Source organism: Pocillopora verrucosa, chromosome 5 (genome assembly GCF_036669915.1).
Source record: "Pocillopora verrucosa isolate sample1 chromosome 5, ASM3666991v2, whole genome shotgun sequence".
NCBI classification, from domain to species: Eukaryota; Metazoa; Cnidaria; class Anthozoa; order Scleractinia; family Pocilloporidae; genus Pocillopora; species Pocillopora verrucosa.
The window spans coordinates 17,548,983-17,570,049 of record NC_089316.1 but is presented as its reverse complement, the minus strand read 5'-3'; the positions used below and the strand labels follow the sequence as shown (position 1 = coordinate 17,570,049).

The 21,067-nt window shown below is 39.1% G+C and overlaps 1 protein-coding gene and 1 pseudogene across 2 annotated transcripts in view; one reads left to right on the top strand and one right to left on the bottom strand.

Moving 5' to 3' along the window:
- Positions 1–21,067, top strand: part of LOC131791961 (tetratricopeptide repeat protein 28) — a 166,647-nt gene that overhangs the window by 25,113 nt on the left and 120,467 nt on the right. Inside the window, exon 3 of one of the 2 annotated variants that reach the window (XM_066167159.1) lies at positions 5,886–14,558. The exons of the other annotated variant lie outside the window; for it this stretch is intronic. Coding sequence (XP_066023256.1) covers positions 5,886–10,879 — 4,994 coding nt within the window. The 3' untranslated portion in view covers positions 10,880–14,558. Of the gene's footprint in view, positions 1–5,885; positions 14,559–21,067 lie in introns of those variants that run through there. 2 annotated transcript variants of the gene reach the window in all.
- Positions 149–1,463, bottom strand: LOC136281088 (uncharacterized; annotated as a pseudogene).

The following is a 21,067-nucleotide window of genomic DNA, read 5'->3' as shown; positions in this document are numbered from 1 at the left end:
GATGATGTCAAAATGTGGTAAGAACAAAAAAGTGGCACACGAGGTGCAGCGGCGAGCATCGCTTGTCCTGGAAGAGACAATCGCTTTGAAAGCTGAATCAAAACTGGGTAATCAACAAATCTGATACAAAATGCCGCAAAAAATCAAGTCACTTTTTGTCATCAGAGCAGCTCTGTAAGCCGAAAAACACCTGGACGTTGCCCTGAATATTGCAGGAGTTAAAAAAGCCACTGGGAAAGCTTGCAGTTGCGGTCGATATCGAAACGTTGGAGGTCATTCGGTTCGAACTTTGCAGGAGTGGAGCACTAGTGACGGTGGAAATTTGTGTGCTCTGTGGTTGGTGATTCTGAAGTGCAGTTGAGATGGTGTCGGAGACACTTTCCAGCTGCGACACAGACGGCCGTGAGCTATAGTGAGCTATACTTTACTCGCTGCTATGCCCTGAAATGAACATGATGTGACGGTTTGGAACATTCGCGTCAGAGAGCATGGTTATGGCAGACGCCTGAACGGAATGGTTGGTGTACATCTGAGAGAGCTTCGCTCCAATAGATATAGTTTTCATCATTTCGCCTAACTTGTTGACACCCAGTGGTCTGTTCTCGTACCAAACGGCATTCAGTATTCACGCTTTGCTTTGGACATTGGAAAAACGCTGAGCACGACGGATTTAATTTTGCCACAAAAACTTTCAGACTGGCAAATGCATCATCATCTTCTCCAGTACTGTAGAGCCTTGTTTCTCACTCTGCTGAGGACTTACTGGTTTCACCACCGGGATGGTTTTTTGTGGCTTCCTTGTGGGTCATTACTGCGTACTTGCGGCCGCTGGCATCGCGCGTGAACTTAAAACTGTCGCGGCGAAGATCTCGCTGGCCTTCTCTTCCACACCTGCACCAGTAAAGCGAAACGTAGAACCACGTTCTCCTCAGCAGTCTGGCTGGAGTTGTTATACTGAGGAACGGGCTGGCTCGAATTTTGGCAAGGTCAGATGGTACAATAACTGACTTATGTTGAATGTTTTCTTTGCCAGCGCGGCGGTTGATTCTGAGCTTGGTGTCGATAATTTTGTTGCTGTTTTGAAATACTTGGTTTTTTGATATTTTCACTGTAACACCGTCGTTGTCTAGGTGTCGTTCAATGGAATTGCGAAAACCGAGAAGAGCTGAACGACTGTACTCTTCGCCTTTTTTTCTTCTGGCTTCCACTTAAAATCGTGCTGGGTTTTGCTCTATTTCCTTACTGTTTATTTTAAGAAGTGGTGTTGTGACGTTTCTTTCCTGACACCAAACTGTGTAAACAATTATTTTGACATTGAGAAAAGAATTTTTTTCAAATGAATCAATCTCAGACAACTTTTGCTTATGGAGTTCGTTAATTTCGAAGCAAAGCAATGGCTTCTTACCTTGAAATAATTTCACTACCCATTTTGTGTTTCTGACACTGACTGACTGTTGTTGTTTTTGATGTCAGTCTGCACATTACACGTACTAATCAGATCATTATCTCTCCCGATACAGATCGGAACAGCGGGCCAATAAATTAAGGTTTTGACTGATGTTTTACAATCCCGATTCAACAATTCTTTAGTATGCAACAAAGATTGGTAAAGATAGCAAATTTCTTAGGGGGTAATTTTCAAGACAAAAGTGTTTGTAACACAGATTATCATCAGTGGTTGTAGTTTACACGTAACGAAACTAGAACATGTTGCAAACTGGTATCTTTTGACTTACAAAATGACACCACTTAAAAATACCTACTGCTTTTACATTGTGAAGAGCTGTTGCCAGTACCTTTCACTCTCAGTCGTTTCTCTTTGAATTTCGAAGAATGACTGACGGCAAGAAGCTTCCATACCTATTGTTCCACGTGTGGTGGTTAGCTCAATGAACAGAATCCAGTCTCTGTACAGCACATTAGTAGTAAATTCCGCGTTTTTTAATTTTTGTCATAAATAAACAGAAATATACGTTAAAGTTTGGAAATGTTGGCAGATATGCATAGAAACAATTTCTTTGGCTATCATAGAAATGTCGGCAATTATATGCTTTCATATTTTCACAGCCTCTTTCATTTTTTCAAAGATTTGACCCGTTTTGAGGTTGCTTTTATTCCAGCCTCGTTTCCATGTAAACATTGATGGAGGAGAGACCAGCACTAACATTGTCGATTTTCTGGAGTTCTACGCTTCCAAATGTTTTTTTTAATGTAACTCAAAAGTGTACGATCTCTTTGTTTCCTGATATGATGAAAGGCCTGAATACGTCCTTACCCTAGTCTCAGCGGGATTTGAAATATGTCAGAATCGACAAAGAAGGCTGCTTTTTGACGAAAAAATAGTCATGTGACAGTCACGTGACATGCTGTCTTACCATGTGAACATTATATTGTAGGCAGGCACATGCTCATCATTGTTCCAGTAGGGTTTGGGGCACTTTAGTGGAAGAAGTTGAAATTTGAGGTCAATTTCTGTTTGAGCCTCGTCTCCATGCTGAGTGCCATGTCATGGTATAAAGCCCCATTTATCTCGTCAGCAGTACCACAATCCGCGACTACATAGTATCTTATCCTAAAGAGCAGGTATTGGTCTATCAGAATCAGCTGTCAACCCTTTTCTGTCGGATGGGTTGAACCAACTCCTTTCAATCTCTTCTATATCATCTTTGGTAGCGTATACCTGAGGGTTACTTCTAATTTGTTCTATACCCTCTTGGGTGGTTCATACCTGAGGGTCACTGTTAATCTCTTCTATATTCTGTTAGGTAGTGGACACCTGAGGGTTATTTTTAATCTCTTCTATACTCTCTTGGGTAGTGTATACCTGAGGGTTGCTTTCAATCTCTTATATACCTCTTAGGTAGTATATACCTGAAGGTCAATTTTTAATCTCCTTTATGTTCTCTTGGGTAGTGTATACCTGAGGGTTATTTTTAATATCTTCTATATCCCCTTGGGTAGTGTATACCTGAGGGTTACTTTTAATTTCTTCTATACCCCGTCGGGTAGTATATATCTGAGGGTTGTTTATAATCTATTTTATACCCTCTTGGGTAGTGCATACCTGAGGGTCACGTTTGATCTCTTCTATAACCTCTTAGGTAGGGTATACCTGAGGGTTTTTTTTAATCTCTTCCATGCCTTTCTGTGTAGTGTATATCAGGGGGTTATATTTAATTTCCTTTAATATCCTTATGGATAGTGTGGTAGCGTATACCTGGGGGTTATTTTTAATCTCTTATGTACCCTCATGGGTAGTGTATACCTGAGGGTAACTTTTAGTCTCTTACTTACGCTCTTGGATAGTGTATATTTTTAATCTCTTCTATACCCACCTAGGTTTTGTATACCTTAGAGTTACTTATAATTTTTTTATACTCTCTCGGGTATTGTATACCTGAGGGTTACTTTTCATCTCTTATATACCCTCTTGGGTAATGTATAGCTGGAGGTTATTTTAAATCTCTTCTATACCCTCTTGGGTAATGTATACCTGAGGGTTAATTTTAATCTCTTCTATGTCGCCTTGGGTTGTATAAACCTGGGGTTATTTTTAATCTCTTCCATACCCTCTCGGATAGTGTATACCTGAGGGTTAATTTTGATCTCTTCTATATTGTCTTGGGTTGTGTATAACAGAGAGTTTCTTTTAATCTCTCTCATACCCTCTTAGGTATTTTATGCCTGAGGGTATTTTTAAGCTCTTCTATACCCTCTTGGGTAGTGTATGCCTGAGAGTTAATTTCAATCTCCTATATACCCTCTTAGGTTTCTATACCTAAGGGCTAACCTTTAGTCTCTTTTATATTCTCTTGGATAGTGTATACTTGAGGGTTACTTTTAATCTCCTTTATACCCTCTTGGGTATTGTATACCTGAGGGTTATTTTTAATCTCTTATATGCCCTCTTGGGTGGTGTATGCTTAGGGGTTCTCTTTTATCTCCTTTATACCCTCTTGGGTAGTGTTTACCTGAGGGTTACCCTTAATCTCTTCTATACCCTCTTGGGTAGTTTTTACATAAGGGTTACTTTTAATCTGTTCTATATCCTGTTGGGTAATGAAGAACTGAAGGTTATTTTAAATCTCTCCTGTAATCTCCTAAGCAATGTATTCATGAAGGTTGCTTTTAACCTTTTATATACCCTCTTGAGGAGTGTATACCTGAGGATAAAGTTTTAGTCTCTTTTATATTCCCTTGGGTAGTGTATACCTGAGGGTTACTTTTAATCTCTTCTATACCCTCTTAGGTAGTGAATACCTGTGGGTTACTTTTAATTTCTTCTATACTCCGTTGGGTAGAGTATATGTGAGGCTTGTTTTTAATTTCTTCTATACCCTCTTGGGTAGTGTATGCCGGAGGGCTACTTTTAATCTCTCAATACCTATTTGGGTAGTGTATACCTGAGGGTAAATCTTTAGTCTCTTGTATATTCTCTTGGGCAGTGAATACCCGAGGGTTAGTTTTAATCTGTTCTATACCCTCTTGGGTAGTGTATACCTAGGGGTTACTTTTAATCTCATTTAAATCCTGTTGGGTAGTGTATACCTGAGGGTTATTTTCAATCTCCTTTACATTCTGTTGGGTAGTGTATACCTGAGGGTTATTTTAAATCTCTTCTATACCCTCTTGGGTAGTGCATACCTGAGGATTATCTTTAATCTGTTCTATACCCACTTAGGTTTTATATACTAAAGGGTTACTTTTAATCTTTTCTTTACCCTCTTGAGTATTGCATACATGAAGGATATTTTTTATCTCTTACATACCCTTATGGGCAGTGTATACCTGAGGGGAACTTTTATCTCTTATATACGCTCTTGGATAGTATATACCCAGGGGTTGTTTTTAATCTCTTCTATAACTACCTTGGTTGTATATACCTGAGGGTTACTTTTAATTTTTTTTATACCCTCTTGGGTATTGTATGTGTGAGGGTTATTTTTAATATTTTATATAAACTCTTGGGTAGTGTATACCTGAGGGTTAATTTTTAATATTTTCTATATCGTCTTAGGGTGTGTACACCAGAGGTTTATTTTTTTTATCTCTTCTAAACCCTCGTTGGTAGTGTATACCTGAGGGTATTTTGAAGCTCTTCTATACCCTCTTGGGTAGTTTATACCTGAGAGTTACCTTTAATCTCTTCTATACCTTCTTGGGGGTTACTTTTAATCTCTTCTTTACTTTGTTGGGTAGTGTATACATAAAGGTAAGTTTTAATCTCTCATATACCTTCTTAGGTAGTGTATACCTGAGGGTTACTTTTAATCTCTTTTATACCCTCTTGGATAGTGTATATCTGAGGGTTACTTTTAATCTCCTCTTTACCCCGTTAGGCAGTGTATACCTGAGGGTTATTTTTAATCTCTTGTATACTTTCTTGAGTAGTGTATACCTGAGGGTTACTTTTAATCTCTTATCTCTGTGGCAAATCGCTCCTTGATTAGCTGGAGAGGATACAGGAGCAATTTAACACTTTTCAAAAAAGTTATCGTGGTCCTTTTATTATACGTCTCTCCTCGCTTGGAAAATATTGCCAACATCACTAAAGGCATGAATTCACCTCACACATTTAAACACAGGCTTTAAGCCTTTTATAAAAAACTCTTTTTTTATAATCCTCTGAACAGGAGAGTGTTAGTTCCTAGAAATGAGAATGGGAGGGCCATCCATTTTAAGTTGTCAATCAACTAAGCCATTTGTTAAATAAACACATTTACATTTGATTGTACAGTTTAAACAAGACTAAAAGTGGAAGTTAAAATGCTAAGGATAATCTTTATTTCCAGTAAAGAGAGGAACGTTTTGTGCTTTTATAATCGCTAGATTATTTCCATTATCTCAACGAAAACTATCTTTTCTTTTTTCATATTTGATGGTAGGTGACAATTTGCAAGATAAGAAGGACTTTAAACCCAACGACAAAGCTGGAAAGGCCATCGAGTATTATGAGCGTCATCTGAAAACTTCAAAAGAAGTGGGGGATAAAGCTGAAGAGGGATGGGCTACTGGAAATCTTGGCATCGCCTATCAGAGGTTAGGCGATTTCCACAAGGCAATCAAGTACCATGAACGTCATTTACAAATTGCAAAAGAAGTAGGGGGTCAAGCTGAAAAAGGACGGACTTATCGATGTCTTGGCATTGCCTATAAGAGCTTAGGCGATTTTCATAAGGCAATCGAGTACCTTGAGCATGGCTTACAAATTGCAAAAGAAGTGGGAGATAAAGCTGAAGAAGGATGGGCTTATACAAATCTTGGCAATGCCTATAATAGCTCAGGTGATTTGAATAAGGCCATCGAGTATTATGAGCGCCATCTACAAATTGCAAAAGAAGCTGGGGAGAAAGCTGAAGAAGGATGGGCTTATGGTAACATTGGCAATGCATATCAGAGCTTAGGCAATTTTCATAAGGCAATTGAGTGCCATGAGCGTAACCTACAAGTTGCAAAAGAATTGGGGGATAAAGGTGGAGAAGGAAGAGCGTATGGAATTCTTGGCAATGCCTATAATGCATTACACGATCTTCATAAGTCAGTCGAGTACCATAACCGTTGTCTAGAAATTGAAAAGGAAATTGGGGATAAAACAAGAGAGGGAGTGGCACATAAAAATCTTGGCATTGCTTATGATAACTTAGGCGATTTTCAGGAGGCAATCAAGCATCATAAGCATTGTCTGCAAATTGCAAAAGAAGTGGGGGATGAAGCTGAAGAAGGAGAGGTTGAGGGAAATCTTGGCATTGCTTTTGATAAGTTAGGCGATTTTCCAGAGGCAATCAAGCACCATGAGCATTGTCTGCAAATTGCAAAAGAAGTGGGGAATAAAGCTCAAGAAGGACGGGCTAATGGAAATCTTGGCATTGTCTATATGAGGTTGGGCGATTTTCACAAAGCAGTCGAGTACTTTGAGCGTCGTTTACAAATTGCAAAAGAAGTGATGGGTAAAGCTGAAGAAGGACGGACTTATGAATATCTTGGCCTTGCCTATCAGAGCTTAGGCCATTTTCATAAGGCAATTGAGTACCATGGGCGTAACCTACAAGTTGCTAAAGAATTGGGGGATAAAGGTGGAGAAGGAAGAACGTATAAAATTATTGGCAATGCCTATCATGAATTAGGCGATCTTCACAAGTCAAGCGAGTACATTGAACGTTATCTAAAAATTGCAAAAGAAATTGGGGATAAAGCTGAAGAAGGATGGGCTTATGGAAATCTTGGCATTACCTATCAGAGCTTAGGTGAGTTTCACAAGGCAATCGAGTACCATGAGTGTGACCTACAAATTGCAAAAGAAGTGGGGGATAAAACAAGAGAAGGAGAGGCATATGGATATCTTGGCATTGCTTATCATAAACTAGGCAATTTCCAGCAGGCAATCAAGCACTATGAACATGATCTGCAAATTGCAAAAGAACTGGGAATTAAAGCTGAAGAAGAGTGGGCTCATAGAAATCTTGGCATTGCCTATACGAAGTTAGGCGAATTCCATAAGTCAATCAAGCACCATGAGCGTCATCTGCAAATTGCAGAAGAAGTGGGGGGTAAAGCTGAAGAAGGACGGACTTATGAATATCTTGGCTTTGCCTATATGAGCTTGGACGATTGTCACAAAGCAGTCGAGTACTATGAGCGTCGTTTACAAATTGCAAAAGAGGTGAAGGATAAATCTGGAGAAGGAACGGCTTATAGAGGTCTTGGCAATGCCTGTGAGGGCTTACGTGATTTTCATAAGGCCATCGAGTACCATAATCGTCATCTAAAAATTTCAAAAGAAGTTGGTGAGAAAGTTGAAGAAGGACGGGCTTATGGTAATCTTGGCAATGCCTTTCAGAGCTTGGGCGATTTTCCTAAGGCAATTGAGTACCATCAGCGTGACCTCCAAATTGCAAAAGAAGTGGGGGACAGAGTTAGAGAAATAGGAGCATATGGTAATGTTGGCATTGCCTATCATAGGTTTGGCGATTTTCAAAAGGCAATGAAGTACCATGAGCATGAACTCCAAATTGTAAAAGAAGTTGGGGATAAAGCTGGAGAAGGACGGGCATATAGAAATCTTGGTGTTACCTACCAGAGCTTAGGCGATTTTCATAAGGCCATCGAGTATATTGAGCGTTGTCTACAAATTGCAAAAGAGGTGAAGGATAAAGCTGGAGAAGGAGAAGCTTATGGAGATCTTGGCAAGGCCTATGAGAGCTTAGGTGATTTTAATAAGGCAATTGAGTACCATGAGCATCGTCTACAAATTGCAAAAGAAGGGGGGGACAAGGTTAGAGAAGTAGGAGCATATGGTAGTGTTGGCATTGCCTATCACAGGATTGGAGATTTTCAAAAGGCAATGACGTACCATGAGCATGACCTCCAAACTGCAAAAGAAGTTGGGGATAAAGCTGGAGAAGGACAGGCATATGGAAATCTTGGCATCACCTACATGAGCTTAGGCGATTTTCATAAGGCCATCGAGTATATTGAGCGTTGTCTACAAATTGCAAAAGAGGTGAAGAATAAAGCTGGAGAAGGAGGGGCTTATGGAAATCTTGGCATTATTTACGAGAGCTTAGGTGATTTTTATAAGGCAATTGAGTACCATGAGCGTCATTTACAAATTGCAAAAGAAATGAGGGACAAGGCTTCGGAAGGAGGGGCTTACGGAAATCTTGGCCGTGCCTATTACGAGTTAAGCAATTTTCATAAAGCCATTGATTACCATGAGCGTCGTCTACAAATTGCAAAAGAGATGAAGGATAAAGCTGCTGAAGGAAGGGCTTATGGAGGTCTTGGCAATGCCTATCACGGCTTAGGTGATTTTCATAAGTCAATTGAGTACCATGAGCGTCATCTACAAATTGCAAAAGTAATGGGAGATAAAGTTGGAGAAGGAGTGGCATATGGTAATCTTGGTATTGTTTATGATAACATAGGCGATTCTCATAAGGCATTTCTGTACCAAGAGCGTCGTCTAAAAATTGCAAAAAAAGTAGGGGATAAAGCTGGAGAAGGAGTGGCATATGGTTGTCTTGGCATTGCTTATCAGAAGTTAGGCGATATTCATAAGGGAGTCGAGCTCCATGAGCGTCAGCTGCTAATTGCAAAAGAAGTGGGGGCTAAAACCCAAGAAGGATGTGCATATGCAAACCTTGGCGTTGCCTATCATAACTTGGGCGATTTCCAGAAGGCCTTCGACTATCAGGAGCGTCACCTACAAATTGCAAAAGAACAGGGGGCTAAAGCAAGAGAAGGATCATCTTACGAAAATCTCGGCACTCTATATACAAGGTTAGGTAACTTTCATAAGGCCATCGAGCACAAGAAGCGTGGTCTGCAAATTGCAAAAGAAGTGGGGGATAAAGCTGGAGAAGGAAAGGCTTATGGAAGTCTCGGCAATACATATTTTGTACTTAACATTATCTTTAAAGATCGAGGATCATATTTGAGTGCACTTCATTGCTTTATTTCCAGTTTATCAAAGTTGAATGAAATAAGGGCTCATCTCCAGTTTAAAGAAGAGTGGAAAATTAATTTCCGCGATACATATAATGAAGTATGCAATAGTTTGTGGCGTCTCCATTTAAACCAAGGTGAAGTGAATGATGCCTTGCATGTTGCTGAGAATGGACGGGCGCAGGCTCTTAAAGATCTCATGGAAGAAAAGTATGGGTGTCAAGAGGTCTACTCTTGGTCTCATTCGTCAGAAAAGTCAACTGGTTCCTCTCTTGGACCCATTCCTTCAACAACGGTTTTCATAGCTCTCGATAGAAATGAGATATTTCTCTGGGTTATAAGGAAAGATGAAGAAGTCACCTTGAGAAGAAAAGAGATAGGAGACTTTGTTTCAGGAGAAGATGCGCAGACTTTCTTTTCGACTCTAAACCGTACCGCCTTGGACGAAATTGGTGTACGTGCTGGCGTCAAAATTGAAAACCGCTCACTTAATGAGTCGCATGAGGGGGGGTGCACGACTGAAAGGGCCCCTGTCAGTATCTCTCAGCCTGTTTCGCCAAAGGAAAGTTTAAAGAGGTTCTTTGACCTTATAATTGCTCCTATTGCTGACCTGGTCCATGGAGATGACCTCACTCTCGTTCCGCAAGGTCCATCATGTTTGGTACCCTATGCAGCATTGATGAACCCAAAGCAGGAGTATCTATGTGAGTCTCTAAGGATCAGAGTGATTCCATCCTTGACTACCTTGAAATTAATTACTGATTGTGCCGCTGACTTCCACAACAAGACAGGCGCACTTCTCGTGGGAGATCCGTACCTAAAGGGAGTTCTCTATGAAGGGAGAAAGTTGTGTGAGTTGCCATACGCAAAGAAAGAGGTAGAGATGATTGGGAGAATCCTAAGGACGGTTCCCCTCACAGGAGAAAAGGCGACTAAAGGAGAAGTCTTAAAGCGACTATCCACAGTTGCTTTAGTGCACATTGCCGCACATGGCAAAATGGAAACAGGAGAAATTGCTTTAGCCCCAAACCCTGCTCCGGAATCTTATAAACCTGAGGAGAGAGACTTTTTATTGACAATGACGGATGTGTTAGAAGCTAAAATGCGGGCAAGATTGGTTGTGTTGAGTTGTTGTCATAGTGCTCATGGAGAAATAAAGGCTGAGGGGGTAGTTGGCATTGCTCGAGCATTTTTAGGTGCCGGGGCTCGTTCCGCTTTGGTGTCCCTGTGGGCAATTGATGACGAGGCCACTTTCAAGTTCATGGAGCATTTCTATAAAGAACTAGTTAAAGGAAAGAGGGTCAGTGAAGCTCTTAACCAAGCCATGAAATCTATGAGAGAGTCTGGAGAGTTCAGGGAAGTAAAGTATTGGGCACCGTTTGTTCTCATTGGGGATGATGTCACTCTGGACTTGAATGGAACTGATTCAGTCTAGTTACTGCTCAATGTAAATATGGCTTTTTTTGATATTTTCCTTAAACGTTCTTTAAACTCTTAAAGTGCCAGTCGGTGTTAAATTTTACCTATTTCATTCATTTGCATTTTCTATTGCAATCTGACTCTCTCATGAACCCTGCCAAATTTCAATCCATTTCGAGGAAGAGAAGTCATATTTTTGGATTGTTTCATACGAGATTTCGTGGCTGCCATGATTTGGCCTTGCTTCAGAACTTGATCCACTGTAAGCTTGTTGCGATCTCAGAGGAATTTTCATTTAAGGCTGAGTGCAGAAAACTCACCTGACTAACTCTAATGTGGCGATAACAGGGTTCTGTACTCTATTCTTTATATTGTGTTCCGGTGAAGAAGATAACACAGCATTGCCTGTTAGAAGCGTTAGACAATATAAATGGAAAATTTTGACGTTCTTAGCCAAGGCACATGCTGTACAAAAAGTACTTTGGCCAACGACAACGCCTAAAGTAAAATAAGAAAAAGTTAAAGAGGACAGTCAAAGTTTTTAACAAACTGTATCATGATTTCCTTTATTTGTCAAAATACATGAAGTTTTCAATGATTTTTGACTACAAGTCTGTTCTATGAAAAGATTTTTCTGTTCGCCTTAATAATTGCGTTTATGAAATTCTCAGTAAATTGCCATGAGTCGGCATTATAAATTAGTGCCAACCATTTCTGACCTAAAACTTCTATCTAGGAAACACCGAATATTGCTGAGTTTTTCAGAGCATACTGGAAGCATTCTACAAAATTCAGAACACATTTTTATGAGTTCACAAAGTAGGGGTTATCCCACCATGCAGACCGAACTCGATACACATTTTATGTATGTATGTTGTGTTTTTTTCTTTGGAAAAACTAAACTACTTTTGGTCATTTGATTAAACTTTCGTGTGGAGGACTGGGTATGTATGCTTCCTTGGAAATACTGCACAGTGCAACTCCGCTGTTTTTCCAGACTTTTCGTAGACGACAGATCACTCTCTGATTTTTAAATACCTTTACTAAAGCCAAGAACAAATGTACGTCTCTATTTTTCCGCAATGCACTGCTTAATTTCATTCCATTTCAAAACATTTATGGCAAATATCTACGAAATTTTTATTTTTATCATAATACGTAAACTACTTCGAATGCCTCTGCATTACGATTTAGGTAAGAGCGCCACCAGTGAATTTCTTTGCTTTCAACGAGGTCGTTGGTGCCATAAACAGGTTTTGATTATTTGAAAATCACCAGTGTTAAAATAGTTTCTTTCCTCTTTCTCCTGAATGGTAAAATAACCCATCTCGATTACCCCGACAATCTGAATCTGAATCTAGCCAAAATAATCCTACCATTTAACAAGCATCTAGAAATTTCGGTGCAAAAAGGGACATCCAACCAACCTTGAATTACTTCAACTGCCTGCTCCTTCTACTTGTAATTAAGTCTAATACGTTTTCCTTCTCTTTGACAATATCTAAACAGCTTTTCAACAAAATATTGTTGTCACTCTCAAGGATGTTTGCATCATCAATAAAAAGAATCTTGATTGATTTGTTTCTATACCCCACCGTGCAGATACAGCCAAAATAAATTTCTTCCGTCGCTAAGGAAATATGAAAAATTCAATAAAAGGCGATCTTTTTGTCGCCCCAAAAACTTTCAGAGCTAAAAAATTTTTACTCATATCAAGAAAGGCAATGCGCTTCAGAATGATATTGAAACGAAAATAATGTCATGAAAAACTCAAAATATGCCCATAATTTGCGTCAAGTGTGAATGAATACCCCTCTGTTTCCATCAAAATTTATGCAGTATCGAAAACAATCGTGGGCTGAACCTGATCATGTAAATATATATAACAAGCTACAATAAATTAACTGTTATGAAAAACTGATGAGTCAAATTAAAAAGGCGAACTCGATTCACGCAGATAGTGAAGAATTTAGCAGACAGCTTTGACATGTAAATACATTGCTAGATCGAAAAGCCTTGATCTTTTTCAAGGTGCCAGTACAGCTTTAGAAAAACTCGATAAATATCGTAAATAGCGTCAAAAACTCGCGACAATCGCCAGCATTGTTATTTTCCACTGTACGTAGCTTCAAGGGTATTGAGGCACGCGATTCTATGTTTGTTTAACTGTGGGAAATTTTTTTTCAATGCATTATCGATAATTTTCAGAATTCTTGCTTACTCTTTGGTGAAGTTTTGGTATGCAAATTATGTTCGAAGAGATTGTTCCCCTCTGAACACGCTGGTATGAATAAGATTGCATGTGGAGTTTCCATATTTTATCTATACTGTGACTGAATAGATCTTGTAACTAGTAGCAAGAGAAAATTCCGTGAGCTATATTATTGCAGTCGCAGCGGTCTAGCTGAAAAATCGATTTTAGCTTCTAACAACACAAAAAAAGAGATAATTAAAGAACAACAAAACTGTTTTTGAGACATGTGTCTTAAAGTCTTTTTTATGGGCAAATAAATAAAGGAAAGCTTTTTTGCGACGGGAAATCGAGAGGACCATTCTTGGTGAGAGCGGAACTGAGCAATAGAGTTTGCCTCAGTGAAGCCATGTTTTCTAAAAATGTGCTCTAAAATCTGCTAGAAAATTTGGTCAGAATACCACAAAAATAGCAATTCGAAATCTTTAAAAAGCCAGATTTGTGGGCTTTTATTTGTGTGCTCGCATTTTTACATTTTAACTAATATTATCTTTTCTTTTGATACTACCCTCAGAATAGCGAGTGAAAAATGAAAATAACTGCCTGAGGAGAAAATTAACAAAATTATCTATTTTAGTAAACATCATTTATCTAACAGCTTCTCTGTCACGTGCTGTTAGACATCTTTCATGTATCCAAATATGATTGGCTAACATGTTTCTAAGAAGTTCAGCATTGAATTGCATTGAATAAGCAAAATGGTAAACAGCCAGGTTGGCCGTCCAAGTACCAGAAGCCACAATGAAGTGCCAGAGAAATTTCTCTAGGCCATTAAATTGTCATTATTCTTATTTTTTTCTTTTTTCTTTTCTCAATGAATGCTGTTAGTGTTACTAAGCAATTTTTGGTCACAGTGGATCCAGTATAGCAACGCAGTCATTAATGGATGTTCTTGATTTAGATTAAATATGGGATATTTTCCTCTAGACGCCCTGCTATGATCCTTAAGTTCAACTGCAAAAGTTCTTTTATACTTAAGGATGGTGTAGAGTTGGATTTTTCAAACTTTGATATTTGAGCCTAGAAAATTTTTTAGTATTTTCTGTCATATTTATTAACATTAAGAGAACGGCTCAAAATGTTGAACTTGATGATACATGTGAAAGCTTTTTTTACGACTGCCTTTGTGAGTCCCAAAATAATCATCCAAATTTCACATATACGCATATGTTTCCCAATTTTACATATGATCCACCTCAGGTGGTGAACAGATATTAGGTTTCACTCATTTTTGTGCAAGGCTTCTATGTATCACCTACAAGTTTCATTTTATTGACCAAAATGAAGCAGATTGTATTTGTTTGCCAAGGGTTAGACATACAATTTTGTTAATCTTGTAGTAAGAGTGCATTTTTTTGCGCTGATACTTTTAAATTCTTTTTTAAAATGTTAGGTTTCAAGGTTTTCTGTGTCGTGCATATTTGTAAAAATTGTATGATTAAGAACTGATGTAACTAGGCGAATACTACTATGGTTAATTGGTAATAAAAAGGCTTGAAAAAAATTATGTCAAGGCTTTTATTACTTGCGTCACATAAGGGAGGGAATGATTCCAAGTAGTTCAATGGATCATCTGATATGCGAAGTGGATTCAGCAACTGATAGAACTTCAAAATCGTTCCAAAGCAAGGGAGCCTAGAGCCAAGGAAATTATGAGCGAGGAAACTAAATGTATATATAGATGTGCAAATGGTTGACAGAGTAAAACACTGATGAATATAGAAATACATACCATTTTCCGCAGGATAATCGAACGGCAAATACGTGAAAATGCGTGGGAATAACCGCATTCAGGTGGTGAACCGCTGATAACAACGCGTTTTCTCTACCAAAGCCAGAAAACATTGTATTTCAATATGTTAACTGACCCATGAACGTTGTTTTTAAGCGTTATCTACGCATTTACTGTCCAAGAAAATGGAAGAAAACGCATCGTCTTCAACGGAAAACGTCTGTGAAAACAATGTTTTGTTACTGGAAAAACACCGTAAACAACGAAATACAAACCGTTTTCCCGTCTGTTCACCGTTCTCTTAACACTAGGAAAACAATCGTTTTCGAAGAGTTAACTGTGGAGGAAAACTGCTGGATAATGGAACAAAACCTCCAATTCGCCGACTCGAAAACAACGGGAGAAGGTTGGATTTTCTTTTCGGGAAATGTAAGAAAGTGTGTGAATAATGCTGCGTTTTCAAATAGTCACAACTAGTTTTCCGAGCGGGTGAACACCATATTTTTTGCAATGTTCCATGTTGCTGTTTTGAAGAGGAGGGCTACAGTCCTGAAAGTGTTGCATCGTACGCATAAAAGCAAAACAACTCGGCAGGATAGTCAAACCCTCCTGATCATGCTCTCACAAATCGTAAATCGGGATGCAACAGAAAAACAATCTTGAGAGTTTTTAAACCACTCGGATAGAGTAGACGGGAAACCTCGTGTTATCTATGCTCGGCCATGCGTGCGTCGAGATATACACCAAAATGGCTCATTAGGAGTTACACAGGATTTGCAAACGCGCGCTTTGTTATAATAACTTCTGAGATAGGTGAGGAGAATTGTGATTTGAATTGATGACCCATTTCGCTTTTTAATATTTAATACTCTGAATTTTTAGATCAATGCCGTATATTGGCATTTCCATCCACTTTGTTTTTCGTGGGACAACGTCTTGTTAACCATACCATTGCAAAAACTGGTGTGATTGACAAGGACACGTGCGAGTATCGTTGTTACGTGGACCACAACTGCGTCAGTGTTAACTTTTATTTTGGAGAAAACGGAGCAGAAGCACACAACTGTAAACTAAATAAATCAACGGGCAAAGAATATGATAAGGATCTGGCGAAAGCAGCGAACTATGTGTACCATGGAACTAAGGTATCAGTTGTTAAAAAGTCAATGGCACTGCTCTCTCTTTTAGCAATTACGAGAGGTAAAGGGGTACCCTTTACATTCATGTCTGAAAAACGCCTTTGCGGATCTTTTGAAGATACGTACTTACCAAAAAAAAAAGTTCTTTGAGTGCCTTGAGGACACCCAAATCAATTAAGAAAAGCATGGAATTGCTCACCGGTCTTGAGTAAACAACTGATCGCTGTTTTTCATCTAATAAAGAAAGCACAATTACGAAACACTCAATTTATCTTAAATATTTCTCGTGAGCAAGGATAAATAGAATGGTGATTTGAAGGCATAAGTAAAAAGTAAAGTAGAACTTTTGTTTAAGTGTCAGTGTGTTTAACCTGAATGGACTAATTGGGGACACCAGTAAAATAGCAACACCAATTAACATATGATACTTATATTTTATGGTATTAAATTATACTTATACATATGGTAGTAATTAACATATGGTAGTTATTCTATTGGTTACAAGGATCGCAGCAGTTGCTGTTGTTGGTTAAAATGTCTGCAAGATCCAATTTTCTTATTTTTTATCAATAAAAACGGGTAAACTAGGGGAAATCCTTCGATTTACGGTAAGTTTTGACCATAAGGATGGCCCAAGTTATATAACAGAGTGTTCGCCGAAGCGTGTAGTTCTAAAACGTGGTAGTGCGAAGTCACTATTCCATAGCGAGTGTGTAGAACTTTTGCAGACAAATATATCGGAAACGCAATCAGGTACGAGACCATGTTTAACTTTGTACATAAATGCAGTGATATCTTGAAGCCGTCTGTTATATAAAGAAGGTATATCAGCACGTCGTAAAAGTTCTTCATATGTGTCAGAATGTGGATTTATATATCACCCTTAGGGCTCTTTCTTGTATTCGTTTTAGCTTCCTTTTGTCGGATGATGAAAATGCCAAGTTAAATGGCATTAAGTTAAACAGGGTAGTATATAACATTTATACAGTAGTAGCTTGTAGCCTTGCAGGGTATTACGTTTCCAAGGCGAGAGAGTACTCCAACTTTCTGGCTTGCCTTAGTACATAATTTGCTAACATGCTCAGTAAAATTAAGATTATCGTCTATGTGAACTCCTAATAATTTGATTAGTTCCATGTTCGCAATGTCCAGATCGTTTATATTCAGCATCTTGTGTCTCTTATCCTTATCGAGTTTCCACGGATTAACGTTAAGAGACTGAAACTTGTCTGGATTAGCCAATAGAAAATTATTTGTATATCACGACAGTGCTTGCTGGCCATAAATTTTCATTCTGTTTCCTACTGTTTCATGGTCCCTTCCTTTAACGTACATTTGGTGGTCGTCAGCGTACACAGATAAATATGCGTCTTTAACGTGAGCTGACATATCGTTCTGGTAGATGTTCCATAGTAAGGGGCTGATGGACGATCCTTGAAGATATCCCCTTTCCATTTTTATCCAGTCAATAGTCACTCTGTTTAGTCTGTTGTCGAAAAATGATCGCATAAGATTAAGTGATCGCCACCAAATCCATAAGTCTCCAGTTTCTTCATCGTCAGGGAATGGCTGAGAGAATCAAAGGCCTTGCTAATATCGGTAGATAACACTGATATCAATTGCCTGTTATCGACGGCCTGTTTCCAATCCTCAACAGCGTAATCAAGGTTGTTTCGCAGCTATGTCTTTTTCTGTAGTACAGAGTTTCATCATGGTGGCTAGTCACCTGATTGCTCAGCAATAATTCACATATTTTATCGACAGCTATGATAATTTCTAGTCTCCTGTCCGTCTCCCCTCTTAGATACGGGTGTCCACACACCCATTTTCCATGCGTTAGGCCAAGTACTCTGCTCTACGCGGTTGTTGTAGAGGCTGGTCAACGATGCTGCTGTTCCTCTAGCCACATTTCTTAGTAATTTTGGTGGTAGTTCTGTGTCCCATCCACTGGACTTCGTTGGATTTATCTTTTCCAGTGTGTGCTCCACTTCAGTTACTGTGAAGAACTTAAATTCAAAATTAGTTTCTACGTGGGTTTCTCGTATAGTCTTGACACTGCTGTGGTCACTGTGGTCCTCTTTCGTAAAGTTATTTACGTGATCTCCGCCAATACCTAGTGCCGCGTTAGTGAAGTAGTTGGCGAGTATCTCTGCTACTTCCATTTTATCGCCTGCCGTTTTAAGGTATATTACTGCCGATTCTTTGTTCATGTTACCAATAAAAGGTTTGAACGTGTCCTAAAATTACGATGGTGTTGATTTGTGTTTGTCCGCCTTAGTGTACCAGTACGCTCAGGTTGCTTTTCTGCGCTCCCGTGTGGCTACATTTCGATACTTCCTTTTCAGTTCCAGGTTCTCAGCGGTACGGTCTTTGGCAAACTTTTTAGCATACTTCCTTTTGTTTCTTGAGGTCCTTTTCCATTCCTGTGTCATATGAGGACTATCCTTTTCCCTCACTCTTTTCCTGTTGAGTCGCGCATGCTGATCGGCAACACTTTCGAATGCCCTCTCCAATGATCATATTTGTCGTCTACACAGCTAGAGATGTCACCAATATGCCAGGGTGCATCAATTAGATCTTGAGTAAGGAGTTCCAAGTCAGTATTCTTAGTTTGTCTGAATGTTATGGTATTGGGCTTGTGCTTAAAAATTTTATCTGTCATTTCTCCATAGATCGGATAGTGGTCACTTTTTTCGGGGTACACTCCGCACCATATGAACAGCTCTGGGGTGTTAGTGAGCAAAACGTCCAAGAGCGTTTGGAACACTGCTTTTGAAGTCACGCCCACTGACAAATATCATTCATTTCGTTCTTAACGATTTGCTGGTATTTTGGTCCACTGGGAACATTGTTCTTTCTGGAGTGTTAAGGCGGCCTGTAAAGAGCTAAGAACAGTATTTCTTTTCTTCCTATACAGCATTCAACCGCTATAGCTTCCAGCGTCTGAAAGGCTTTTGGCAGTTTCAGTTTCTTAGAGTGTGTAGTCGTAGAGAAATAAGCGATGAACCCACCTCCTTCTTTGACTCTGTCTTTGCGATAAAGCTGGTATCTCTGTAAACTGAGCTGTTCATCAGGATACGAACGATCAATTTTTGTTTCTGATACAATAAATATGTGGGCTTTCAGTTCGTCATTCAGCAATTTTAGTTCTTCAAAATTGTTTTGTATGCTGTTAATATTGAAATGTGTAACAAAAGCATTATTCGAATTGTTTTTCCTTTCTTCGAGAATCGAACTCGCCTGGGAATTCGGAAGGTCCTCATTTGCATGTCGCTTTCAAAGTAGCTCGTTTCCATCGGGGTATTAGTTGTATTTATTTGTATGTTGGAATCTGTTTCAAACGGGTTATCTTTGGTCACGTAGGAAAGACCGCACAATAAACATGTCCAGTCGATGTCATGATAATCCAAATAGTACATGAGTAGCTTTAGTTAGACCAAGACATTTAGCATGCACCCATAAATTATAATCTGCACACTGCAAGGTATCTTGATTCGATCGAACATTCTTACCGCACTCCTTGCAGTGATGTTTCGGTTGTTTTATGCTATTTCTCGGTTCCTGATTTGTCTGAACGTCCCTTGCTTTAATGATGCGATGGAGTTGAAAAGTACAGTTACCATTCGCAGAGTAGTTGATCCTCGAAGTTAGAAATGCGCTTCCGCGGCCACGACCTCGCTGTCTGACATCTTTCAAAGTTTCGGCTACTTGTCTCGCCGCTCTTACCTCCCATCTCACAGCAGAACGCATCCCATGAGATGGAATTGTATCCTCCCCGTAACAGAAGTTCAGTAGGTCAGTGACGAGCGTAAAAGTTAGAATAAGTCGTAGAATCAACGGTTTGCTTCAGTCGCCATGTTTCTCATTTCCTTCATTTTTGCAAAAGGCAGTTGAATTTAATTGGGTTTTAGGCTTGAATATATTAAGTTAAATAATAAAAATAATTAGATATATCTCATGACTCAAGAGTATGCACGACTATGGATATAACGATACAGATGAGCGATGACCGGGGTTACCGAGTACTGCTCCTAGGAAAGACAATTTACTCTGTAATTGCTTGTCTACAGACACCCTTTCTCGATTTTCAGAGTGAAAGTAGTGACTTTACACAGGCTACTTTTGAAATTGCTTTCTCCACCAAGTTGTGCTCAGGTTCTCGGCGAAAATTTGAAGAAGGCTGTCAAGATATTAAACAGTTAGTTGTGATATCCTATCCAGGGGAGTCACAGTTCCTCTTGTCGCCTCATGCTAAAATGTGACATACTTAGTTCTAGAAGTTATGCAATGCATCTAAAGCAAAATTTCTCTTTTGATACTAGTGACGGGTTTTTTATAATTTGTTTGTTTGTATGTTTGTTTTTGTCAAAGAATTTTTTGCGCTCAAGCTCCATGCAAGAACTGTGGCACCTGCCAGTCGGGATTTACAAGAAAACGATATCGAGGTTTCTGTGCGTTTGGATTTGCTAGAAAAATTTTGTTCTTGTTTTTTAACACAGTAGACTATTTCTTCAGAGGGTTCAAGATTTAGAATCGGTTGTTCTTATGACACATATTAAATATTATCCATTGTTGGGGAAAACAAGGATGGGGGTGCAATTTCAATTTTCATGCTCTTTTTCTCAACCCGGGGTATTGTCTCTTGTTTAGGATGAACAGGAAATAACTCAACCCACCTCCCTTTTGCATTCATTTTCTATTTCAAAGACTCTCCTTCTTCTTTGAAGTTGCAGTCTCATCCCAACCAATCATAGGCATTTAGTGCCGCGGAAAATTGGGCGAAGAATTTTCCTCTCCGCAGCCCCTCACTCGACAATGCTGACAAATTGCATAACGCATCACATAATTTTAAACATTGATGAGTGTGTGGCGAGAATGCTAGTTGTACAAATACCGAGGGATCTTGCAACTGCCCTTGAAATCCTGGATTCAACTGAGATGGTGTTAAGGATAATAACTATTAAATAAATATCCAGAAATTTATAGAATACTTAGTCATGCTTATATGCGTGATGACATGGAACTTTCTAGAACATTCTATTATGTCACGTAGTCATGATGTAATACTACCAAAATAGTTGT